The 22503-nt window shown below is 63.2% G+C and overlaps 1 protein-coding gene across 1 annotated transcript in view; it reads left to right on the plus strand.

The window, feature by feature from the left end:
* PDE2A (phosphodiesterase 2A) overlaps positions 1–17145 on the plus strand; it is a gene marked incomplete at both ends in the record, with an annotated part of 49322 nt that extends 32177 nt beyond the window's left edge. Inside the window, 29 exons of the mRNA XM_084280535.1 lie at positions 3342–3431; positions 4019–4107; positions 4553–4662; positions 5064–5119; positions 5210–5269; positions 5349–5508; positions 5624–5676; positions 6044–6118; positions 7090–7131; positions 7221–7289; positions 7421–7551; positions 8320–8431; positions 9293–9332; positions 10641–10704; positions 10801–10879; positions 10996–11173; positions 12422–12534; positions 13076–13153; positions 13286–13408; positions 14178–14248; positions 14361–14483; positions 14591–14678; positions 14803–14850; positions 14991–15065; positions 15221–15320; positions 15613–15725; positions 15984–16022; positions 16183–16289; positions 16923–17145. Of these exons, the coding sequence (XP_084136661.1) occupies positions 3342–3431; positions 4019–4107; positions 4553–4662; positions 5064–5119; positions 5210–5269; positions 5349–5508; positions 5624–5676; positions 6044–6118; positions 7090–7131; positions 7221–7289; positions 7421–7551; positions 8320–8431; positions 9293–9332; positions 10641–10704; positions 10801–10879; positions 10996–11173; positions 12422–12534; positions 13076–13153; positions 13286–13408; positions 14178–14248; positions 14361–14483; positions 14591–14678; positions 14803–14850; positions 14991–15065; positions 15221–15320; positions 15613–15725; positions 15984–16022; positions 16183–16289; positions 16923–17145 (2709 nt within the window). The remainder of the gene's footprint in view (positions 1–3341; positions 3432–4018; positions 4108–4552; positions 4663–5063; positions 5120–5209; positions 5270–5348; positions 5509–5623; positions 5677–6043; positions 6119–7089; positions 7132–7220; positions 7290–7420; positions 7552–8319; positions 8432–9292; positions 9333–10640; positions 10705–10800; positions 10880–10995; positions 11174–12421; positions 12535–13075; positions 13154–13285; positions 13409–14177; positions 14249–14360; positions 14484–14590; positions 14679–14802; positions 14851–14990; positions 15066–15220; positions 15321–15612; positions 15726–15983; positions 16023–16182; positions 16290–16922) is intronic.
* Positions 17146–22503: the final 5358 nt, after the last annotated feature.

Here is a 22503-nt window from a genome sequence, read left to right on the forward strand (position 1 = left end):
ATCTGGAGATCCCCCCCCACCCCCCCTCCCCACTGCACCCCCCAAACCAGAGTGGTGCCTGGCGACGTGGGGGACCCCATCCCCTCACTGCCAGCCGCTTAACGAGTTCCTGGCTTAAGGAGGCTAATTAGCCCCTTAATTAACAGCTTGGTGGGGTGCAGGCTGGACCCCAAGCTGTGAGTGTGTCAGTGCTGCTGGTGCAGGGCGGGGGGGGGGGCTCCCTGCCTGGTTTGGGAGCATCGATCCTGCTCCCCCCCCTTTATCCCTCCCGCTCTCCGACAGCTGCTGGGGAGGGATGCAGCCGGTGCCTGTTACTGGGAGCTGGGATAACCCCCCCGCCCCGTGCACTGCAGGAATGGGCAGCCTGCCCAAGCTGCTGGGGCGGGGGGGTGGGGGGGAGGGCCACAAAACACCCCCCATCCCATCTTCCCCCCCCCCCCCAACCGCCTCCAGGATGCTCATCACTGGAGAGGGACCCCCTTCCCGATCAGGAGGAGGAGGAATTGGGGGGGATAGAGGGAACCCCACGCATGTGTTGTGTCCCCCTCCTCCCTCATGCCTTGTGAGGCTCCCTGGCCTCCCCCCCCGGCCCTGGAGAGGGGGTGTCATTAAATAAGAGCCGTAAACAGAGCTGACAGCGGGGCCCCGCGGGGCTGAGCCTGCGGCGGGGCCGGGAGAGGCTATTTATGGGCAAGGGGGATGTGGCCGGGGTGGCAGCCGCTGGCGCCGGGCCTGACGCCGAGCAGGGCTCCGGCCTGGCAGCAGAGGGGGGCTGAGGCTTCCCCCCCACCCCCCTCCCTCCCTCTCGCTGCTCTGAGGCATCTTCGGGGATGAGGAGCTGGGGAGGGATTAGTGGGATTGGGATGACCGGGGATGGGATGAGCGGGATGGGATGAGCGGGGTGGTATGAGTGGGGTAGGATAAGAAATATGGGATGAGCAGGGATGGGACGAGAAGGATGGGATGAGAAGGATGGGGTGAGTGGGATTGGGATGAGCACTATGGGATGGGATGAGCGGGACTGGGATGAGTAGGGTAAAATGAGCAGTATGGGATGAGTGAGATTAGGATGAGCGGGGTGGGATGAGCGGGATGGGATGAGCAGGATGGGATGAGCGGGATTGGGATGAGTGGGATGGGATGAGTGAGATTAGGATGAGCGGGATGGGATGAGTGGGATTGGGATGAGCAGGATGGGATGAGTGGGGTGGGATGAGTGGGATTGGGATGAATGGGGTGGGATGAGCAGGATGGGATGAGTGGGATGGATGATCAGGATGTCCTTCAGGGTGTGACCCTCTCTCCCGCCCCTGCTCTCTCTCCCAATCTCAGGCACAGGAACAGGGGGGTGTGGAGGGGGTGGGGGTGGCTTTTTTTAGCTCCAGCAGCTTTTCCCACCCCTCTCAGGGGCCTGGTGCCGGATCCCACTCCTATTAAATCCCTCTCTGCCCCCCAGCTGCCACCTGCCCATTCCCCATCGGCATCTCATGCTCCCAGGGGGAGGAGGGGGGGGGTGTGTCCCATTTGGGCTCTGCCCCATCACCCTGTACACGTTAGGGGGACGCTGAGCCGCCACCGAGGGCCAGAGGGACGGCAGGACAGCCAGCCAGAGGAGGCCTGGCTGTATTCTACAGTGCATGTGTCTCCAGTGTGAGTAGGCGACTGGAGACGCAGCCCTGTTGGAATAACAGCCGGTGCCCATGTCTTCAGCTCCCACTGGATACAGCCCCGCTGCTGAGGGTGCTCCCAGGGTGCCACAGTGTGTGTGTGGGGGGGGATGCTGGGCTGGGGTCCCTCGGGTGTGAGGTCCTGTCCTTCAAAACCAGGACCAGTGGCAGAGCGCATCCCAGCGCCGTTACCCCGGTAACAGCATCATCCTTATCCTGTGGGATTCGTCCTTATCCCATGGGAACGGGGCCAGGGGTGGGTGTTGCACCCCCAGCTTGTCCGTGGGTCCATCCTAACCCCCCCCCCCTTCCCCCCAAATCCCTGTTAATCCTTTGGGCTCCGTCGAGCTGGTTCTCTCCCCAGGGTGTGATTTAGGGCGGGGGAACAGCAGGTGGGTGCCTGGCAGGAGCCCCAGTGCTCCCAGTAACCCAAGGGTGGCGTGGGATGGGGGTGTGGCTGGCACCCCTTGTTAATGGGGAGGAACCAGCACCCGGGGAATCGGTCCTGACCCTGGAGGGATGCTGAAGGGCAGGACTGCTGCCCTCTCCTGCCCTCTTCTGATACTGGCATGGCTAGTGCGGTTATCAGAGTGGCTAGTGCAGATATCAGCGTGGCTGGTGCAGATATCAGCGTGGCTGGTGCAGATTCCAGCGTGGCTAGCGCAGATATTGCTGTGGCTAGTGCAGATATCAGTGTGGCTAGTGCAGATATCGCTGTGGCTAGTGCAGATATTGCTGTGGCTAGTGCAGATATCAGTGTGGCTAGTGCAGATATCGCTGTGGCTAGCGCAGATATCGCTGTGGCTAGTGCAGATATCAGTGTGGCTAGTGCAGATATCGCTGTGGCTAGTGCAGATATTGCTGTGGCTAGTGCAGATATCAGTGTGGCTAGTGCAGATATCAGTGTGGCTAGTGCAGATATCGCTGTGGCTAGCGCAGATATCGCTGTGGCTAGTGCAGATATCAGTGTGGCTAGTGCAGATATCGCTGTGGCTAGCGCAGATATTGCTGTGGCTAGTGCAGATATCAGTGTGGCTAGTGCAGATATTGCTGTGGCTAGTGCAGATGCTAGCGTGGCTAGTGCAGATTCCAGCGTGGCTAGCGCAGATATCAGCGTGGCTAGCGCAGATGTTGCTGTGGCTAGCACAGATATCAGTGTGGCTAGTGCACATATCAGTGTGGCTAGCACAGATATCAGCGTGGCTAGTGCGGATATCGCTGTGGCTAGCACAGATGTTGCTGTGGCTAGCACAACCATCAGCATGGCTAGTGCAGACATCAGCATGGCTCCTGCAGTGCCACGTGTGGCACCCCCACCCCCGGCCCCAACCTCAGCTCCCTGGGGACCCCTCCCCATACCAGCCCTGTGCGAGTCTCCAGCCCAGTGCTCCCAGTACACCAGCACACTGGGCCCAGTTCCACACCCCCCACCCCCCACTACCCCAATTTGGGGGACCCCCCCTTGACAGCCATCACCCAAAAAGGGACCTTCCAACCCCAAAAAGTCTCTGAGGGGGTCTAGGGGGGGGGTGTCTGGGGGAAGGAGGACCTACCATCCCTGTGCTATGGGGACGTGATGGGATGGTGTGGGGGGGGTGTCTGTGGTGCCCCTCACTGTGGCCTCAGGGTGCTGTACCCCCCCACCCACCCCCCAACCCTGCTGTGTCCCCCCAGGATGCGCTGCTGAGCCTGGGGGCCGTGATTGATGTCTCCAGCCTGAGGGACACCCTGCGCCATGCCCTGGTCTCCCTGCTGCCCAGAGTGGTAGGTCGGGGCAGGACTGGGGGGTGTCCCCCCCTGAGGGGTGTGTCCCCCCCTCTCTGGACCACGCATCCCACATGCTGGTGGTCCCCCCATTGTCACTGTAAAGTCCCTCTGGTCACAGTACTTGGACATCACCAGCTGGCTCCTGGCAGTGGGGAGCAGCATGGAGCCCCCCCAGGAGTCCTCATGGGTCCTGGTGACCTTGGGGTGCTGGGGGAATGGGTGCTGGGGGGCTTGGGGTACTGCTTCTGGTGGTCCTGGGATGCTGGTGGCCCTGGGGTGCTGATGGCTTTGGGGTGCTGGTGGCTTTGGGGTGCTGGTGGCCCTGGGGTGCTGGTGGCTTTGGGGTGCTGGTGGTGGCACTGGGGTGCTGGTGGTCCTGGGATGCTGGTGGCCCTGGGGTGCTGGTGGCTTTGGGGTGCTGGTGGCTCTGGGGTGCTGGTGGCCCTGGGTGCTGGGGGGCCTTGGGGTGCTGGTGGCCCCAGCATGCTGGGGATCTGCGTGCTGGTGGTCCCGGGATGCTGGTGGTGGCCCTGGGGTGCTGGTGGTGGCCCTGAGGGTCCCTCAGCACTGCCCCCCTCCCCCAGGAGCACGTCTACATCTACCTGCTGGATGGGGAAACCAGGTTGATCTGTGATGACCCCCCCCACGAGCTGCCGCCCGAGGGGAAGCTCAGGTGAGCCCGACCCCCCCCGCCCCCCCCCCCCAGCACCGTGTGTGCCACCGGCCTGCGGCTCGGCGGGTGTGTGGGCACATGTGTGCACGGGGTGACACGGGGGGTGATGATGCCCCCACCCCCCATCCATCCCCTGCTGGGATTGGGGCTGGGCTGACCCGGCACCCCCCAGCACTGTGCTGTGCCACAGACCCCCGACAGATGGCAGCAGCTGGAGGGGGGCTGATGAGCCACCCCTGTCCCCATTCCCGTCCCCATCCCAAACCCCTCCCTCATCCCCATCCCCATCCCCATCCCCATCCCATCCCACACCACCCCAATCTGCACCGTCCAGCCACCCGTCTCCTCCCCAGGACAGGCAGGGCACCCTCCTGGGGAGCCCTTGCCTGGGTGGGGGTGCTGGGTGCCCCCCGGGTGGTGGCTCAGGGTGTCCCTGTCCCTGCAGGGATGCCGTTCGGCGACAGAAGAGGCTGGAATGTGGGGGGTTGCCCCCTGCTGAGCTCCCCGGCCGGCAGCTGGGACCCCTGGCAGCACCCCTGGCCCCCGGCACACAAGGTGGGGCTGTGGGGAGGGGGCGTGGGGGGAGGAGGGGAGTGGGGGATGGGGGATGGATGGGGGGTGGATGGAGGGATGGATGGATGGGGGATGGATGGATGGATGGATGGATGGATGGATGGATGGATGGAGGGATGGATGGATGGATGGATGGATGGATGGATGGATGGATGGATGGATGGATGGGGAATGGATGGATGGATGGATGGGGGATGGATGGGGGATGGGGGATGGATGGATGGATGGATGGGGGATGGATGGGGGATGGGAGATGGATGGATGGATGGATGGATGGATGGGGGATGGATGGGGAATGGATGGATGGGGGATGGATGGATGATGGATGGATGGGGGATAGGGGATGGATGGCCACTCCAGACCACCGCTCTCCCACCTCACAGTGCTCATCATCCCGCTGGTGGACAAGGACAGTGGGGCCGTGGTGTGTGTCATCCTGGTGAGTTTGGGGGCATGGGCAGGGCTCCAGGGGACAGGCGTGGGGGTCCTCACCCACCCTGGGGTCCTCACCCACCCCACCCCACCCCAGGTGCACTGTGGCCAGCTGAGCGAGCCGGACGAGCAGAACCTGCGCGCGCTGGAGAGACACGTGAGTCACCCAGGGCCGGGTGGTGGGGACGTGCCACCCGTCCCCCTGTCCCCCATGCCCTTGACACCCTCCCTTGCAGACTCTGGTGGCCTACAGGCGCCTACAAGCCCTTCAGAAGCTGCAGCCCTGGCCCCAGGTCAGCCTCTCCACCAGCTCCTCCCAAAATTCCTTGGCCAAGCCCGAGAAGGCCCCTGAGAGCAGCTACAGCGACCTGGACTCCAAGATCCTGCAGCTCTGTGGTGAGCCCGGGGTGGGGGGACCTGGGGGATGGAGTGAGGGGACCCAGGGGATGAGGTTTGGGGGTACAGGGAGGTTGGGGGGTACTCCCTCACCTTGCTCTTGCCCCTTGTGCAGGGGAGCTCTACGACCTGGACGCCGCCTCGCTGCAGCTCAAGGTCATCAACTATGTGAGTAGCACCTCACCCACCCCGTTCCCCAGCCCATCCCCCCTCAGCTCTGGACCAGAGAACCCCATTTCATGTCACCCTCCCCCCTCCCAACCTCTTCCCTCCCACCCACAAGCAAAAGAACCGTCTCAAGTATCAGCTGTGCAGCCATCAGTAGGGACAAGAGTGAATAGCCTTGCCCTCGCCATCAGTAGTCTCCAGAGTGAACACGATCAGCCTGGGGTTATTGGTTTTAAGGGAGCAGCTGAGTGTGGGGGCCCTGGGCATGGGGTGGGGGGACACAGGAGGGGCTGGATCCTGCCCTGGGTGGGGGTGTCTGAGGGCATGTTGGGGTGCTGACCCTCATGCCCTGCCCCCCCCCTCCCAGCTGAAGCAGGAGACCCAGTCGCTGTGCTGCTGCCTCCTGCTCGTCTCTGAGGACAATCATCAGCTCTTCTGCCAGGTGGGTGGCACCGGGCTGAGCCCCCTGTGCTGATCCCACCCTCCATCCATCCCTCCCTCCCTCCCTCCCTCCATCCATCCATCCATCCATCCATCCATCCATCCCTCCATCCATCCCTCCATCCCTCCATCCCTCATCCATCCCTCCATCCATCCCTCCATCCCTCCATCCCCCATCCCTCCATCCATCCCCCATCCATCCATCCATCCATCCATCCCCCATCCATCCATCCATCCATCCATCCATCCATCCATCCATCCCTCCATCCCTCCATCCCTCATCCATCCCTCCATCCATCCCTCCATCCCTCCATCCCCCATCCCTCCATCCATCCCCCATCCATCCATCCATCCATCCCTCATCCATCCCTCCCTCCATCTCTCATCCATCCCTCCCTCCATCCCTCATCCCTCCCTCCATCCCCCATCCCTCCTTCCATCCCCCATCCCTCCATCTATCCCCCATCCCTCCATCCATCCCCCATCCATCCCCCATCCATCCCTCCATCCATCCCCCATCCATTCCCCATCCATCCATCCATCCATCCATCCATCCATCCATCCATCCAGCATCCCTCCCTCCCTCCCTCCCTCCCTCCCTCCCTCCCTCCCTCCCTCCCTCCCTCCCTCCCCCATCCCTCCATCCATCCCTCCATCCATCCATCCCCCATCCATCCATCCATCCATCCATCCATCCATCCATCCATCCATCCATCCCCCGTCCGTCCGTCCATCCATCCATCCATCCATCCATCCATCCATCCATCCATCCATCCATCCATCCATCCACCATCCCTCCCTCCCTCCCTCCCTCTCTCCCTCCTCCATCCCAAATACATCCCTCCATCCCCCATCCATCCATCCATCCCCCATCCATCCATGGGTCAGGGGTCCCCTTACCCCCCTTGGTCCCATCCCCATGGATCTCACTGCCCATCCCATGGCAGCTCAACCCCCTCCCATCTCTTCCAGGTGGTGGGGGACCGTGTCCTGGAGGAGGAGATCAGCTTTTCGGTGAGGGGTGGGGAGGAACAGTGAAGTGGGGGTGTTGGGGGGGTGTCAGCAGCTCCCATGGGCTCACCCCTCCCCTTCCCCCCCCACAGCTCACCTTTGGGCGCCTGGGGCAGGTGGTGGAGGACAAGAAACCCATCGTCTTGAAGGACATCAGCGAGGTGGGTACCCCCAAATCACACCTTGGGGACACAAATAACCACCCCCCCCACCCCAAAATGGCTTCCTGGGGGTGTTGGAAGGGTTGTGAGGGGTAAATCCATCCCCATCTCACCCCCCACTCCCCCGCCAGGAGGAGCACAAGCAGCTGAGCAGCATGTTGGGCTGTGAGGTCACCTCCATGCTCTGTGTCCCTGTCATCAGCCGGGCCACCTCCCAGGTGGTGGCATTGGCCTGTGCCTTCAACAAGCTGAGTGGGGACAGGTGGGTGTGGGGTGGGGGGCAATGGGGGGGCAGGATCTGTCCCTCACCCCCCCCCGACCTGAGCTGGGGCTGCTGGAGGGGGGGATGGATGGACCCATCTCCATGGTGGGGGGAGCAGGTGGCCAGGTGTGACCTGGGGTGGGGGGAACTGGGTGTGCTGGGGCACTGTACTGGGAGTGCTGGGTCATAGCACTGGGCTTACTGGAGCACCATACTGGGTTTACTGGGACAGTGCTGGGAAACTGTGCTGGGATTGTTGGGAGATGGCACTGGGTTTGCTGGGACACTGTACTGGGTATTCTGGGGCACTGTACTGGGTTTACTGGGTCATGGCACTGGGCTTGCTGGGGACCACACTTGGCTTGCCGGGATGCTGTATTGGGATTGCTGGGACACTGTACTGGGATTGCTGGTGCTCTGTGCTGGGATTTCTGGGGCACCATACTGGGTTTGCTGGGTCATGGCACTGGGCTTACTGGAACACCATACTGGGATTGCTGGGTCATGGGCTTGCTGGGACACCATACTGGGCTTGCTGGGACACCGTACTGGGATTGCTGGAACACTGTACTGGGATTGCTGGGACACTGTGCTGGGTTTGCTGGGGACCATACTGGACTTGCTGGGGCACTGTACTGGGATTTCCAGGACCCTGCACTGGGCTTACTGGGACCCTGCACCCGCAGACTGAGGCCTGTGTCCCCCCCATGTCCCCACATCCCCCCATTGTCCCCCCTGTCCCCATGTCCCCCCCGTGTCCCTCCCCAGCTACACGGCTGCCGACGAGCACAAGATCCAGCACTGCTTCTGCTACACGTCCACCGTGCTGACCAGCACCCTGGCCTTCCAGAAGGAGCAGAAGCTCAAGTGCGAGTGCCAGGTGGGCACACGGGTGTCCCTGCCACCCACACGCGTGTCCCCGTGCCTCACACGCGTGTCCCCGTGCCCCACACGCGTGTGGGGCGCGGGGACACGCGTGTGGGGCACGGGGAGATCGGTGTGGGGCATGGGGACATGCATGTTGGGCATGGGGAGATAGGTGTGAGGCGCAGGGACACGTGTGTGGGGTGTGGGGACATGTGTGTGGTGCAGGGGGACATGTGTGTGGGGTGTGGGGACGTGTGGGGCATGGGGACACGTGTGTGGGGCATGGGGACACGTGTGTGGGGCATGGGGACAAGTGTGTGGGGCATGGGGACACGTGTGTGGGGCATGGGGACAAGTGTGTGGGGCACAGGGACATGCGTGTGGGGTGTGGGGACGTGTGTGGTGCAGGGGGACATGTGTGTGGGGTGTGGGCACATGTGTGTGGGGACAGGGACACGTGTGTGGGGTGCGAGGAGACACGGGTGGGGCATGGGCACATGTGTGTGGGGCATGGGGACATGCATGTGGGGTGTGGGCACACGTGTGGGGTGCAGGAAGAGGTGTGTGGGTCACGGGGACACGTGTGTGGTGCATGGGGACATGTGTGTGGGGTACAGGGACATGCGTGTGGGGTGTGTGCACATGTATGTGGGGTGTGGGAACACATGTGTGGGGTGTGGGGAGACAGGTGTGGGGCACGGAGACACGCGTGTGGGGCATGGGGACATGCGTGTGGGGCACGGGGACACACGTGTGGGGCGCGGGGACACACATGTGGGGCACGGGGACATGCGTGTGCGTGACCCCCGGCATGGCGCTGCCCTGACACTGTCCCCTCCGTGTGTCTGTCTGTCCGTGTGTCCCCACCCCCCAGGCCCTGCTGCAGGTGGCCAAGAACCTCTTCACCCATTTGGGTAGGTGCCCTGTGGCGGGGACACGGCACTGGCAGTGCTGGGGCTCTGCACTGGGATTGCTGGGACACCATACTGGGCTTGCTGGGTCATGGCACTGGGCTTGCTGGGACACCATACTGGGATTGCTGGGACCCTGTACTGGGATTGCTGGGAGCTGGCACACGCCTCCTGCACGCTCCCCCCTCTGCACTCCCGGGGCTTGGGACAGGCTCAGCTGAGACCCCCCCAGCTCATCACACCAGTGGGGGGGGCGAGGGGGGGGGCAGCAACCTGACTCTCCCCACCCCACACCCACCCCACCCAAAATCCACTCCAACCCCACCCCAACTCCCCCCAACTCCACCCCAACCCCTCCCCACCCCAACTCCACTCCAACCCAACTCCCCCCCAACTCCCCCCCAACCCCACCCCAACTCCCCCCAACTCCACCCCAACCCCACCCCAACTCCTCCCCACTCCAACCCCACCCCAACTCCACCCCAACTGCATCCCAACTCCCCCTGAACCCCACCACAACTGCATCCCAACTCCCCACAACTCCATCCCAACCCCTCCCCACCCCAACTCCACCCCAACTCCCCCTAACTCCATCCCAACCCCACCCCAACCCCACCCCAACTCCCCCCAACCCCACCCCAAATCCACCCCAACTCCCCTCAACTCCAACCCCGCCCCAACCCCACCCCAACTCCCCTCAACTCCATCCCCACCCCAACCCCACCCCAACTCCACCCCAACCCCACCAAAACTCCCCCTGAACCCCACCCCAACTCCACCCTAACTGCACCTGAACTCCACCCTAACTCCACCCCACCCCAACCCCACCCCAACCCCACCCCAACTCCATCTCACCCCAACCCCACCCCAACTCCACCCCAATCCCTCTCCATTCCAACCCCACCCCAACTTCACCCCATCCCACCCCAACCCCACCCCAACTCCACCCCAACTCCCCCCAACCCCTCCCCACCCCAACCCAACCCCAACCCCACTCCAACTCCCCTCAACCCTTCCCCACCCCAACTCCACCCCAACCCAACCCCACCCCAACTCCACCCCAATCCCTCCCCATCCCAACCCCAACCCCACCCCAACCCACCCCAACTCCACCCCAACCCCCCCATCCCAACCCCACCCCACCCCAACTCCACCCCAACCCAACCCCACCCCAACTCCACCCCAATCCCTCCCCATCCCAACCCCAACCCCACCCCAACCCACCCCAAATCCACCCCAACCCCCCCTATCCCAACCCCACCCCAACCCCACCCCAACCCCTCCCCAACTGCCCCCAACTCCTCCCCACAGACGACGTCTCCGTCCTGCTCCAGGAGATCATCACGGAGGCGCGAAACCTCAGCAACGCCGAGATGTGAGTGGAGCCCGGGGTGGGTGGGGGGTGAAGGCGGGTGGGGGGTGGTCCAGGCGCCCCCCCCATGGGTACAAGCACCCTCAGCATCTCTTGCAGATGCTCCGTGTTCCTCCTGGACCGCCTCAGCCACGAGCTGGTGGCCAAAGTCTTCGACGGCGGCGTGGTGGACGACGAGGTGAGCGCGGGGGCGGGATGACAGACTTTTTGGGGTGGGGTGGGGGGTGCTCTGAGCTCCACCCCCCCCAGCCTCACCCTCCTCCCCGCTGCTGAGGTCCTCTCCTTGCCCTGCAGAGCTATGAGATCCGCATCCCTGCTGACCAGGGCATCGCTGGGCACGTGGCCACCACCGGCAAGATCCTGAACATCAAGGACGCCTACTCACACCCCCTCTTCTACCGGGGGGTGGACGACAGCACCGGCTTCCGCACCAGGAACATCCTCTGCTTCCCCATCAAGAACGAGAACCAGGGTGAGGAGCAGGGTGGGTGGGTAGGTGGGCCTGATCCTGACCCCCCCTCCCTCTGTGTCCCACCCCAAAACCAGGGGGTTGAGCTGCTGTCCGGCTGGAGAGTTGGGTGGGGAGAAGTTTAATCAGGGGCGAGTGGTGGGATCTGGGGAAGAACAAGCCCCAAGGACCAGTATGGGTTGGGGAGTGGGATGTTGGGGAGATGGGGAGAGGGGACCTGGGGGTCCTGGGGGGACAGCAGGGTGACCGGGACCAGCAATGTGTCCTCATGGCCATTGAGAGAGAGTGGTGAGGGGCTGGAACAGGCTGCCCAGAGAGGGGGGCGGTACCTCATCCCTGGAGGTGTTCAAGGCCAGGTTGGATGTGGCCCTGGGCAATCTTGTGTAGCTCCAGGCCTGGAGGTTGGTGGCCCTGCCTGTGGCAGGGGGTTGTAGCTCTGTGACCCTTGGGGTCCCTTCCAACCCAGACCAGTCTGGGATTCTATGGCCAAGAAGGCTAATGGCACCCTGGGGTCTATTAGAAAGGGGGTGGTTAGTAGGTCAAGAGAGGTCCTGCTCCCCCTCTGCTCTGCCCTGGTGAGACCCCACCTAGAATATTGGGTCCAGTTCTGCCCCTCAGCTCAAGAAGGGCACAGAACTCCTTGGAAGAGCCCAGTGCAGGGCCACCAAGGTGATGGAGGGAATGGAACCCCTTCCTGATGAGGAGAGGCTGAGGGAGCTGGGCCTCCTCTTGAGCCTGGAGAAGAAGAGACTGAGGGGTGACCCATCAATGTCTATCAATATGTAAAGGGTGAGAGTCAGGAGGCTGGAGCCAGGCTCTTCTCAGGGATGGCAGCGACAGGACAAGGGGCAGCAGGTGCAGCTGGAGCAGAGGAAGTTCCATGGGAATGTCAGGAGGAACTTTGTCTCTGTGAGGGTGCCAGAGCCCTGGGCCAGGCTGCCCAGAGAGGCTGGGGAGTCTCCTTCTCTGGAGACATTCAAACCCAGTGATCATAGAATCACAGAATTCCAGACTGGTCTGGGTTGGAAGGGACCCCAAGGGTCACAGAGCTCCAACCCCCAGCCACAGGCAGGGCCACCAACCTCCAGGCCTGGAGCTACACAAAGTTGCCCAGGGCCACATCCAACCTGGCCTTGAAAACTGATCCTGGATGTTCCTGTGAGATTCAGTCTGGGTGCTCCTGCTCTGGATTAAATGATCTCCAGAGGTCCCTTCCCACCCCTGAAGCTCTGGGCTTCTCTCCACTCACAGAGGTCATCGGGGTGGCTGAGCTGGTCAATAAGATCAATGGACCCTGGTTCAGTAAGTTTGATGAGGACCTGGCCACCGCCTTCTCCATCTACTGTGGCATCAGCATCGCCCATGTACGTGCTGGGGGTGGGTGGGGGGGTCCCCAACCCAAGAGTGGGGCTGGGGGTGCTTCAAGGGGGACCCACCGCTCTGCCCTGGAGTTGGGCACAGCGTGGAGAGATGAGGATGGGGAGGGAGGTGTGTGAGGTGCTTGGGGACAGTTGGTGGTGGGAATGGGATGGGGATGAGGTGGGGATGGGGATGGGGTGGAATAGGATGGGAATGGGGATGGGATGGGATGGGACGGGGGTGGGATGGGATGGGATGGGATGGAATGGGATGGGGATGGGATTGGGATAGAATGGGATGGGGATGGGATGGGGGTGGGATGGGGAGGGCACAGCCAGGGGTGGGGTTGGGGGGTCAAGGGGGACCCACTGCTCTGCCCTGGTGTTGGGTGCAGCGTAGAGAGATGAGGATGGGGAGGGAGGTGTTTGTGGTCCTTGGGGACAATCGGTGCTGGGAATGGGACAGGGTGGGGTGAGGGGCGACAAGGGGGTCCTGGGGGGGTCTGCCCACCCCCCAAAGCTCCCATCCCCCCCTCCCACCCCACAGTCACTGCTCTACAAGAAGGTGAATGAGGCTCAGTACCGCAGCCACCTGGCCAACGAGATGATGATGTACCACATGAAGGTGAGGTGGCACAGGGATGGGGGGTTTGGGTGAGGAGGAGGGTGGCTTTCTGCTCCTGCTTGGGGCTGAGGTGGCCCAAGGGACAGCTTGGGGACATGCTGAGGACCTGGCCACTGGGAATGGCTCCTGCAGGTGTCGGATGATGAGTACACCAAGCTGCTGAGCGAGGGCATCCAGCCCGTGTCCACCATCGACCCCAATTTCGCCAGCTTCACCTACACCCCCCGCTCGCTGCCTGAGGATGACACCTCCATGGTGAGCATCATGGGGACGGTCCCCAAGGGCCACCAGTCCCTGCCAGCCCCTCAGCAGGTCCTGTACCCCAGCCCCAGGGGGGATGAGGGATGGAGAGGGGATGGGATGGGATGGGGAAGGGGATGGGGATGGGAATGGGGTAGGAGGGGATGAGGTTGGGATGGGGATGGGGATGGGGATGGGGATGGGGATGGGGATGGTGAAGGGGATGGGAATGGGATGGGGTGGGGATGGGGTAGGAGGGGATGTGGTTGGGATGGGGATGGCGAAGGGGATGGGATGAGGGAGGGGATGGGGATAGGGATGGGGTGGGGATTGGGATGGGAATGGGGATGGGGATGAAAATGGGGATGGGAATGGGGTAGGAGGGGATGAGGTTGGGATGGGGATGGGGATGGGGTGGGGATGGGGATGGGGATGGGAATGGGGATGGGGATGAAAATGGGGATGGGAATGAGGTAGGAGGGGATGAGGTTGGGATGGGGATGGCGAAGGGGATGGGGTGGGGATGGGGATGGGAATGGGGATGGGGATGAAAATGGGGATGGGAATGGGGTAGGAGGGGATGAGGTTGGGATGGGGATGGCAAAGGGGATGGGGATGGGATGAGGGTGGGGATGGGGTGGGCTTGTGATGGCGATCAGATGGGGATGGGGATGAGGACGGGGTGATGTGGCTGCACCCCCAAGCATCACCCTACCTGCCAGGCAGGGGTGTCTGGGGAGGGACACGTGTTGTCACCACGCTGCCACCCCCTGTCCCTCCTCAGGCCATCCTCAGCATGCTGCAGGACATGAACTTCATCAACACCTACAAGATGGACCGTCAGACGCTCACCAGGTCCCTGGCCCCACACCCACCTGTGGGACCCCTGGGCAAGCTGGGGGGGGGGTCACTGGGGAGCCAAGACCACCCTCCTCTTCCTCCTCATGGTCCTATCCACCCCCCCCAGGTTCTGCCTGATGGTGAAGAAGGGCTACCGGGACCCCCCCTACCACAACTGGATGCATGCCTTCTCCGTCTCCCACTTCTGCTACCTGCTCTACAAGAACCTGGAGCTCGTCAACTACCTGGAGTAAGTACATGGACCATCCCTGTCCCTGTCCCTGTCCCCTGGCTTGGCTAGGGTGGTCCTTGCCCTCCCCCCTGCCTCAGTTTCCCTCCTTCAACCCCTCCCCTCAGAGACATCGAGATCTTTGCCCTCTTCATCTCCTGCATGTGCCACGACCTGGACCACAGAGGCACCAATAACTCCTTCCAGGTGGCCTCGGTGAGCTGGGATGCCCAAAGGGGTGGGGGGAGTGGACATGAGGGCAGGACTAGGGGGGTGGGGTGGGTGTGGAGAGGGGGGTCTTCACCCCCATAGCTCACTGACTGGCTGCTCTGTCCTGCAGAAATCAGTCCTGGCCGCGCTCTACAGCTCCGAGGGCTCTGTCATGGAGGTGAGGTGTCTGTCCATCCCTGTGTCCTGTGACCCCCTGCCCCCCCAAACATCCCCCTGCCCCATGTTGGGCTCAGACTGGGGGGGAGGACCACCCTGTGTGGTCTCACAGCCCCCTCCCCACCCTGGTTCCTCCCCCAGAGGCACCACTTTGCCCAAGCCATCGCCATCCTCAACAGCCAAGGCTGCAACATCTTCGACCACTTCTCCCGCAAGGTGAGCCCCAACCTTGGCACCATGACCCCCCAAAACCCCACAACACCCCCCACCCCATGCCCCAGGCTGAGCCCCCTCGGACCCTCCGGACCCCCAGAGCCCCCCCCAGCTGGATCGGGCCCTTGGGATGGACCAGACCTTGCCTGGTCCCACAGGACTACCAGCGCATGCTGGACCTGATGAGGGACATCATCCTGGCCACCGACCTGGCCCACCACCTCCGCATCTTCAAGGACCTCCAGAAGATGGCAGAAGGTGAAACACCCCTGCTCGGGGTGCTGGGGGGGTGGTGGGACCTCATCCCACCAAATCTGGGGCGGGGGGGTGATGACATGGCAAGTCCTGGGGGTTGGGGGGTGGTGGGACCTCAACCCACCAAAGGTTGGGGCGGGGGGGGTGATATCCTGGGGGTTGGGGAGTGTTGGGACCTCATCCCACCAAAAGTGGGGGGGATGATGACATGGCAAGTCCCCAAAGTCCTCTCAGAGGGGGAGATGGGGGTCGTGGGACCCCCCCCCACCCCAACCCTGGACCCCCTCCCTGGCAGTGGGCTATGACTCCAAGAACAAGCAGCACCGCAGCCTGTTGCTCTGCCTGCTCATGACCTCCTGCGACCTCTCCGACCAGACCAAGGGCTGGAAGACCACCAGAAAGATCGCAGTGAGTGTCCCACCCTGGCGCTGACCCCCTGAGGGCCACCCCAACACCCCCCCAAATTCCTCCCAGACACCAGCGACACCACTCTGGGGTCCATCCCCTGGACCACCCAGCAGCATCCCCCATCCCGTGTCCCCACCCAACATGGCACTGTCCCCCTGTGGCCATGGAAGGGGGGCTCCTGGAGGGCAGGTGGGGTGTTTGGGGGGGGTCACCCCATGCATGACCCCCCCTCCAATGCTGAGAGTGTGTCCCTTGCAGGAGCTGATCTACAAGGAGTTCTTCTCCCAGGGTGACCTGGTAGGTAGCACCAGGCTTGTTCCAGGGTTGGGTTTGGCCAACGCTCCCCCCGAGTGCCAAGGGGGCTCTGGGGAGGGGTTAGTTGGGATTGGGAGGGGGTTGGTTGGGATTGGGGAGGGGTTGGCCACTGGTTTTGACCCCATCCTTGCCACCACTGTAGGAGAAGGCCATGGGCAACCGCCCTCTGGAGATGATGGACAGGGAGAAAGCCTACATCCCCGAGCTGCAGATCAGCTTCATGGAGCACATCGCCATGCCCATCTACAAGTAACTGAGGGGCCCTCTGGGGTGTTTGGGGGGTGGGTGGGGGGCAGGACACCAACACACCTCTCCCATCACCTCTCTGTGCCATGCCACGGTGGGACTGGGAGGTCTTGGAGATGTTTGGGGAGGGGTTTCCAAGCAGCAGGGAGGGAGGGAGGGATGGATGGATGGATGGGGGAGGAATGGATGGGTGAGGGATGGATGGATGGATGGATGGATGGATGGATGGATGGATGGATGGATGGGGGATGGATGGATGGATGGATGGATGGATGGATGGATGGGGAGGGAGGAATGGATGGATGGATGGATGGATGGATGGATGGATGGATGGATGGATGGGGGATGGATGGATGGATGGATGGATGGATGGATGGATGGGGGATGGATGGATGGATGGATGGATGGATGGGGGATGGATGGATGGATGGGGAGGGAGGAATGGATGGGGGATGGATGGATGGGGGATGGATGGATGGATGGATGGATGGATGGATGGATGGATGGGGGATGGATGGATGGATGGATGGATGGATGGATGGATGGATGGATGGGAGATGGATGGAGAGGAGTAACTGGGTTGACCCCCATCTTGGGTGGGGATGCTGATGGGGGTTTGTGTCCCCCCCTCACCAGGTTGCTGCAGGACCTCTTCCCCAAGGCAGCGGAGCTCTATGAGCGGGTGGCCAGCAACAGGGAGCAGTGGACCAAAGTGTCCCACAAGTTCACCATCCGGGGGCTGCCCAGTAACAACTCCCTGGACTTTTTGGATGAGGAATACGACCCCCAAACCCCTGACCCCCAACTCAACGGCTGCCTGGACCCCGAGGGGGGACAACCCGAAGTGGGGGCTGACTGAGGGGACCCATGGGTGGGGTGGAGGAGGAGGGGGACACACACTGGACACACGCCAGGGTTGGGTGGGGGAAGCAGGAGAACCCCCAACCCTTGTCCTCCAACCCGTGGGGAGGAGGTTTTGGGGTGGGGGGATGGATGGATGGATGGACATCAGTGACTCTGGACCACCCTGGTGACCCCCTTGGGTCTTCCCCACCCATGGGTGGCTGTCCCCCCTCTGACACGGGTGTCCCCACCCCATGGTGGTCCCATGACCCATCTGTGCTGGGATTTTGGGGTCTCCATGGGGGGGACCCCAAGGGGTTGGGGTGTGTGGTGGAGGGGTTGATGTGCTTTAAATTGCCTTAAGGCTGCAGGTCCCATCCCTGTGGGGTGACAATTGGGGGGCGGGACAACAGGGACATGGAGGGGGGGGATTGCCCCCCCCCCCGAAAATGGGGCGTGGGGCAGCGAGAGAGCTGGGGGGGTGGGTTTTGGGGGGCAAGGGGAGGGGGGGTACAAGACTGGGGGGAGCTGTGGACAGGAGCCAGGATCGGGCCCTTAGAAGGAGGTTGGGGTGGGGGGGCTCTGCCTGCACCCCCTGCCTGGTCCTCCCAAACCCACCCCCCCAAGCTGCAGACCCCCTCCCTGCACCCCTGCGAACCCCCCCTGGATCCCCCCAGCCCTGGGAGGACTCACGTCCCAGCCCTGTCCCAGTTGGGGGGGCTCCTGGTCCCCACACATGGGGTGGGATAAGGGGCTCTGGTGGTCCCCCCCGTGTCCCCCCCACCCCGTGTCCCCCTCCCCCTGCCCCCAGCACTCGGGTGTTCCTGTAGCTCACCTGGAGCCTCTGCCAGCGGCTGCGCCGGCGCCCAACACGTCCATGAGCATCCCCAGCCTGCGGTGGCTTCACAGCTCCTGACACCTTGTGAGGACCCTGATGGTCTCCTGAGGTCCCTCTGGTCCTGCAGACCACCCTGCCTGGACCCCGACGGCTTCCTGTGGTCCTTCCATCCCATCAGCTGCCACCCACGGACTCTGCCACACCCCCACCGTCCCTCTGTCCCACTGGCTGCCACGTGTAGACTTTTGGACCCTTTGGTCCTACAGACCCCCAAGCATGGACAGTGATGGCCTCCTCTGGTCCCCACCGGGCTTATTTGGCACCATGCTCAGACCCTGGTGGTTTCCCACCATCCCTCCTGCCCTGCTGACTGCCATGCATGGACCCTGATGTTCCCCCCCCATGGTCCCTCTGGTCCTGCAGACCACCATACATGGGTGGGGATGGCCTCCTGTGATCCCTTTGGTCCTGCAGACCACCGTGCAGACCACCTTGCATGGATCCTTCTGGTCTCCTGTGGTCCTTCCAGACCTATTGACTGCCATGCATGGGCCCTGCCCTCATCCCATGGTCCCTCTGGTCCTGCAGACCACCATGCATGGATCCTTCTGGCCTCCTGTGATCCCTCTGGTCCTGCAGACCACCATGCATGGATCCTTCTGGCCTCTTGTGATCCCTCTGGTCCTGCTGAGCATCATGCATGGATGGTGGTGGCCTCCCATCGTCCCTCTGGTCCTGCTGAGCACCATGCAGACCACCATGCATGGATCCTTCTGGGCTCCTGTGATCCCTCTGGTCCTGCAGACCACCATGCATGGACCCTGATGTTCCCCCCTCCCTTGTCCTTCTGGTCCTGCAGACCACCACACATCGCTGATGATGGCCTCCTGTGATCCCTCTGGTCCTGCTGAGCATCATGCATGGGCAGTGGTGGCCTCTTGTGATCCCTCCTGACCATTGTGCATGGACCCTGCCAGCCTCCCCATGGTCCCCCCATCCCCAGTCCCACAGCCCACCGTGCATGGACCCCCCTCAACCAGCCCCTCGGGCTCCCTCTAGCTGTGAGTCACCCCAACCGCCCCCCCAGACATCCCTGAGCAGGGGAACCAGGGCAGGGTGACCCCCAGCAGCAGCTCGCCTCGCCGGGGTGGAGCCCAAGGAGGGGGCTGGGGCTGGGGGTGGGTGGGTGCTGAGCCCCCCCCTGAGGGACTGGGGTGCTCTGAGCCCCCCCCCTCCCTGGCTGCATCATCTGGCTTGTGGGAGCTGCCGGCTTCCCAAAGGTGATGGGAGAGGCACAGTGAGACCCCAAAGGGGGGTCCCACCAGGGATGGTCCCACTGGGACAGGTCCCACTGGGATCAGTCCCACCAGGGTTGGTCCCATTGGGGATCAGTCCCACCAGGGTTGGTCCCATCGGGATCAGTCCCACTGGGATGGTCCCACTGGGATCGGTCCCACCAGGATCCGTCCCACCGGGATCAAGGCTCCTGGGGGGTGGGGAGGGTGGGGGGGGGGTGTGCCCTTTGCCCCCTCAGCATCCCACAGCCCCATCCCCACCAAGCCCCCCGTGGGTACCACAGCAGGATCCCCCACGGTTCCCTCCCAGATCTGGGCCGTGGGGCTGTGGCTCCTCATCCTCTCACCCATCAGCACCACCATCGGGGGTACCCAGGACCCCCCAAAACCGAGCTGCTCCCCGAGGTGGGGGGGGGACAAAGTGAACTGAATTCCTTTTGCCTTACCTACTCGGAGATGCCTTCAGCAAGATGCTTTGCCCAAACCCTGGTAGGACACGTGGCTGGATGCCCACCAAGACCCTCTCGAGCCCCGAGACCCCCGCAAGCCCTGCGAAGCCATGGGGAAAAAGAGGGGGGGAGGAAAGAATTAAGGGGAGGGGGCACAGGGATGGTCCCAGAAGGATGCAACCCCCCCAAACTACAAGAGGAGGAAGGTGGCTCCATCCCTGGCATGATGCTGGCATGTACTGGTGGGTGCAGCTGGTACCCACGGCCAATTTGGGGGTACTCAGTGATGGGGGGGGGGTGTGTGTGTGTGTGTATATGCAACTTCCCCCAGCTGGTACCCACGGCCAATTTGGGGGTACTCAGTGATGATGGGGGGGGATATTGAGTTATGATCCCGACTTCTCAAGGCTTCATGAGCTGGGGTTGGGTCTCGCTGGCACCAAGGGACATGGGGTTGGTCCTGTTACCGGGGTGCCACATCCTGGGTACCACCCCAGGGATGCCCCTTTCCCAGCTGTACCCCACTTTCCCCAGCCCCTTTCCCAGCTGTACCCCAGTTTGCCCAGCCCCTGCCGCTGGTGTGAGGAGGTGGTTGATGCTGTCCCAGCTCCCAGCCCTGGACATCTTCCCTGTGGATCCCGGGCTCCCCGACGAGTGTGCGCGGGCGTGCGAAACCTCCTCTGGCTTTTCTGTCCCCCCACCCCCTTTTCGTGGTTGTTCAGGGCTCCTCTGGAGTCTGAGGAGGAGACAACGACTCTTCTTCTCCTTCTTCTTCTCCTCCTCCTCCTTCTCCTCCTTTTCATCCTCCTCCTCCTTCTCCCTCTCCTTTCTCCTTCTCTTTCTCCTCCTTCTCCTTCTCCTTCTCCTCCTCCTCCTTCTCCTCCTTCTCCTTCTCCTCCTCCTCCTTCTCTTCCTTCTCCTTCTCCTCCTCCTTCTCCTCCTTCTCTTCCTTCTCCTCCTCCTCCTTCTCCTTTTCATCCTCCCCCTCCTCCTCCTTCTCCTTTTCATCCTCCCCCTCCTCCTCCTCCCTCTCCTTCTTTCTCCTCCTCCTCCTCCTCCTTCTCCTTCTCCTTCTCCTTCTCCTTCTCCTTCTCCTTCTCCTTCTCCTTCTCCTTCTCCTTCTCCTTCTCCTTCTCCTTCTCCTCCTTCTCCCCCTTCTTTTCTTTTCCTTTTCTCTTCTTTTTTTGGTGGGTTTTTGGTTTTCCTAAATAAATTTCATACGTGGATCTCCCCCCGGCGTGTCGGCAGGTGCCTCATCGGGGGGAGGTCCCAGGGATGCTCGAGGGGTGTGTGTGTGAGTGGGAGGGGTTTCCCCACGGATGTGCCAACTTGTGTTTGGGGAGGGGGGTGGATGAACCCAGAGGTGCTCGCAGCAGGTGAGGCTGGGGGCTGTGCAGGTGGGTTTTGGGGGGTTCCCCTGTGAGGGGACCCTGGGGTGTCCCCAGTCCCTGTCACAGCACTGGTGGGGACTGGGTGGTGCCAGCTGAGGCTTGCATGCCCCAAAGCCACCTGTGAAGGGGAAACCCAGCCCCCCCCCCCCTCCCAACTGCTCCAACCCCCCCCCCCCCCCAAACATGTGCCAGTCCCCTGGGGTGCTCCAGCTCCCCAGAATACACCTGCCCCCAGGATACACGCCCCCCGCCCCAAGATGCTCTGGAGCTTTGGGATGCTCTGGACCACCCAGGTTGATCCCTTGGGATGATCCTCCACCCCCCACTGGATGCATTGATCCCTCAGGATACCCTGACCCTTGGGATGCTCCAGCCCCCCCAGAAGTCTCTCCTCCCCTCCCCCCGCACCCCAGCCCCACGGGCCTGGGCAGGGGCTGTGGCAGGACCCCCCCATCCTGAGGTAGCAGCTGGAGCTGGGCTGGGGGCAAGATCCAGCTGAGACTGGGCCTGTGGTGGGATCCCAGCTGGGATGCAGGATGAGGCCCATGCTGGGACCTGGCAGGATCTGCCCACCCCACCCCCCCCCCTCCCCCAGCCCCACCAGGACTGGGGCGCAGGCTGCACCCCTCGGGCTGCTCCTTTGGGTCCAGCACCCATCACCCCATCCCCACAGCATCACCCCCGCGGGGTGCAGGCATCCCCCTGCCTTGAGTCACCCCCCCACACCCCTAAGGGTGTGTGTCCCCCCCTTTGAGCCAGCCCCCTGCCAGAGCTGGGGAGGGGGTCCGGGTCCTGTTCAGCACCCCCGCCTCCTCCCCACCCTGCTGCCTCGGTGCCCCACAGCATCCCCAGCCCCAGGCGGGGGTGCCGTGGGTGGGGGTCTCTGCCCGCAGCGGGCAGCTCGGGCTGTCACCGGCACTAGGTGGCACCTGCTGCCTGCGCAGCACCCAGCCCGGCCCCGGCCCCGGCCCCAGCGAGCTCCTGTCCCATCTCCCAGCCCTGGGGCTCCGGGGCCGCATCCTGCTCCCGCTGCCCGGCCGTGCTGTCCCTCCGGGGCACCGGGACCCTGTGGACATCTCGGGGCAGCCCCAGATCCGCCCCCCTCAAATACCTCTGACCCTTGACTCTGACTCCCCATGGGGTTCACAACATGGGGGTGTCGGGGTCACAGAGGTGCTGTGCACCCGTGGACGCAATCCTCCCTCCTCCTGCTCTCTCCTGCCCTCTCCTCCCTCCTCCTCCCCTCTCCTGCCCTCTCCTCCCTCCTCCTCCACTCTCCTGCCTTCTCCTCCCTGCTCCTGCCCCCTCCTGCCCCCTCCTGCCTCCTCCTGCCCTCTCCTGCCTCCTCCTGCCCCCTCCTGTCTCCTCCTGCCCTCTCCTGCCCCCTCCTGCCCTCTCCTC

This window comes from Gallinula chloropus (assembly GCF_964237585.1).
Source record: "Gallinula chloropus genome assembly, chromosome: 1".
NCBI lineage: Eukaryota > Metazoa > Chordata > Aves > Gruiformes > Rallidae > Gallinula > Gallinula chloropus.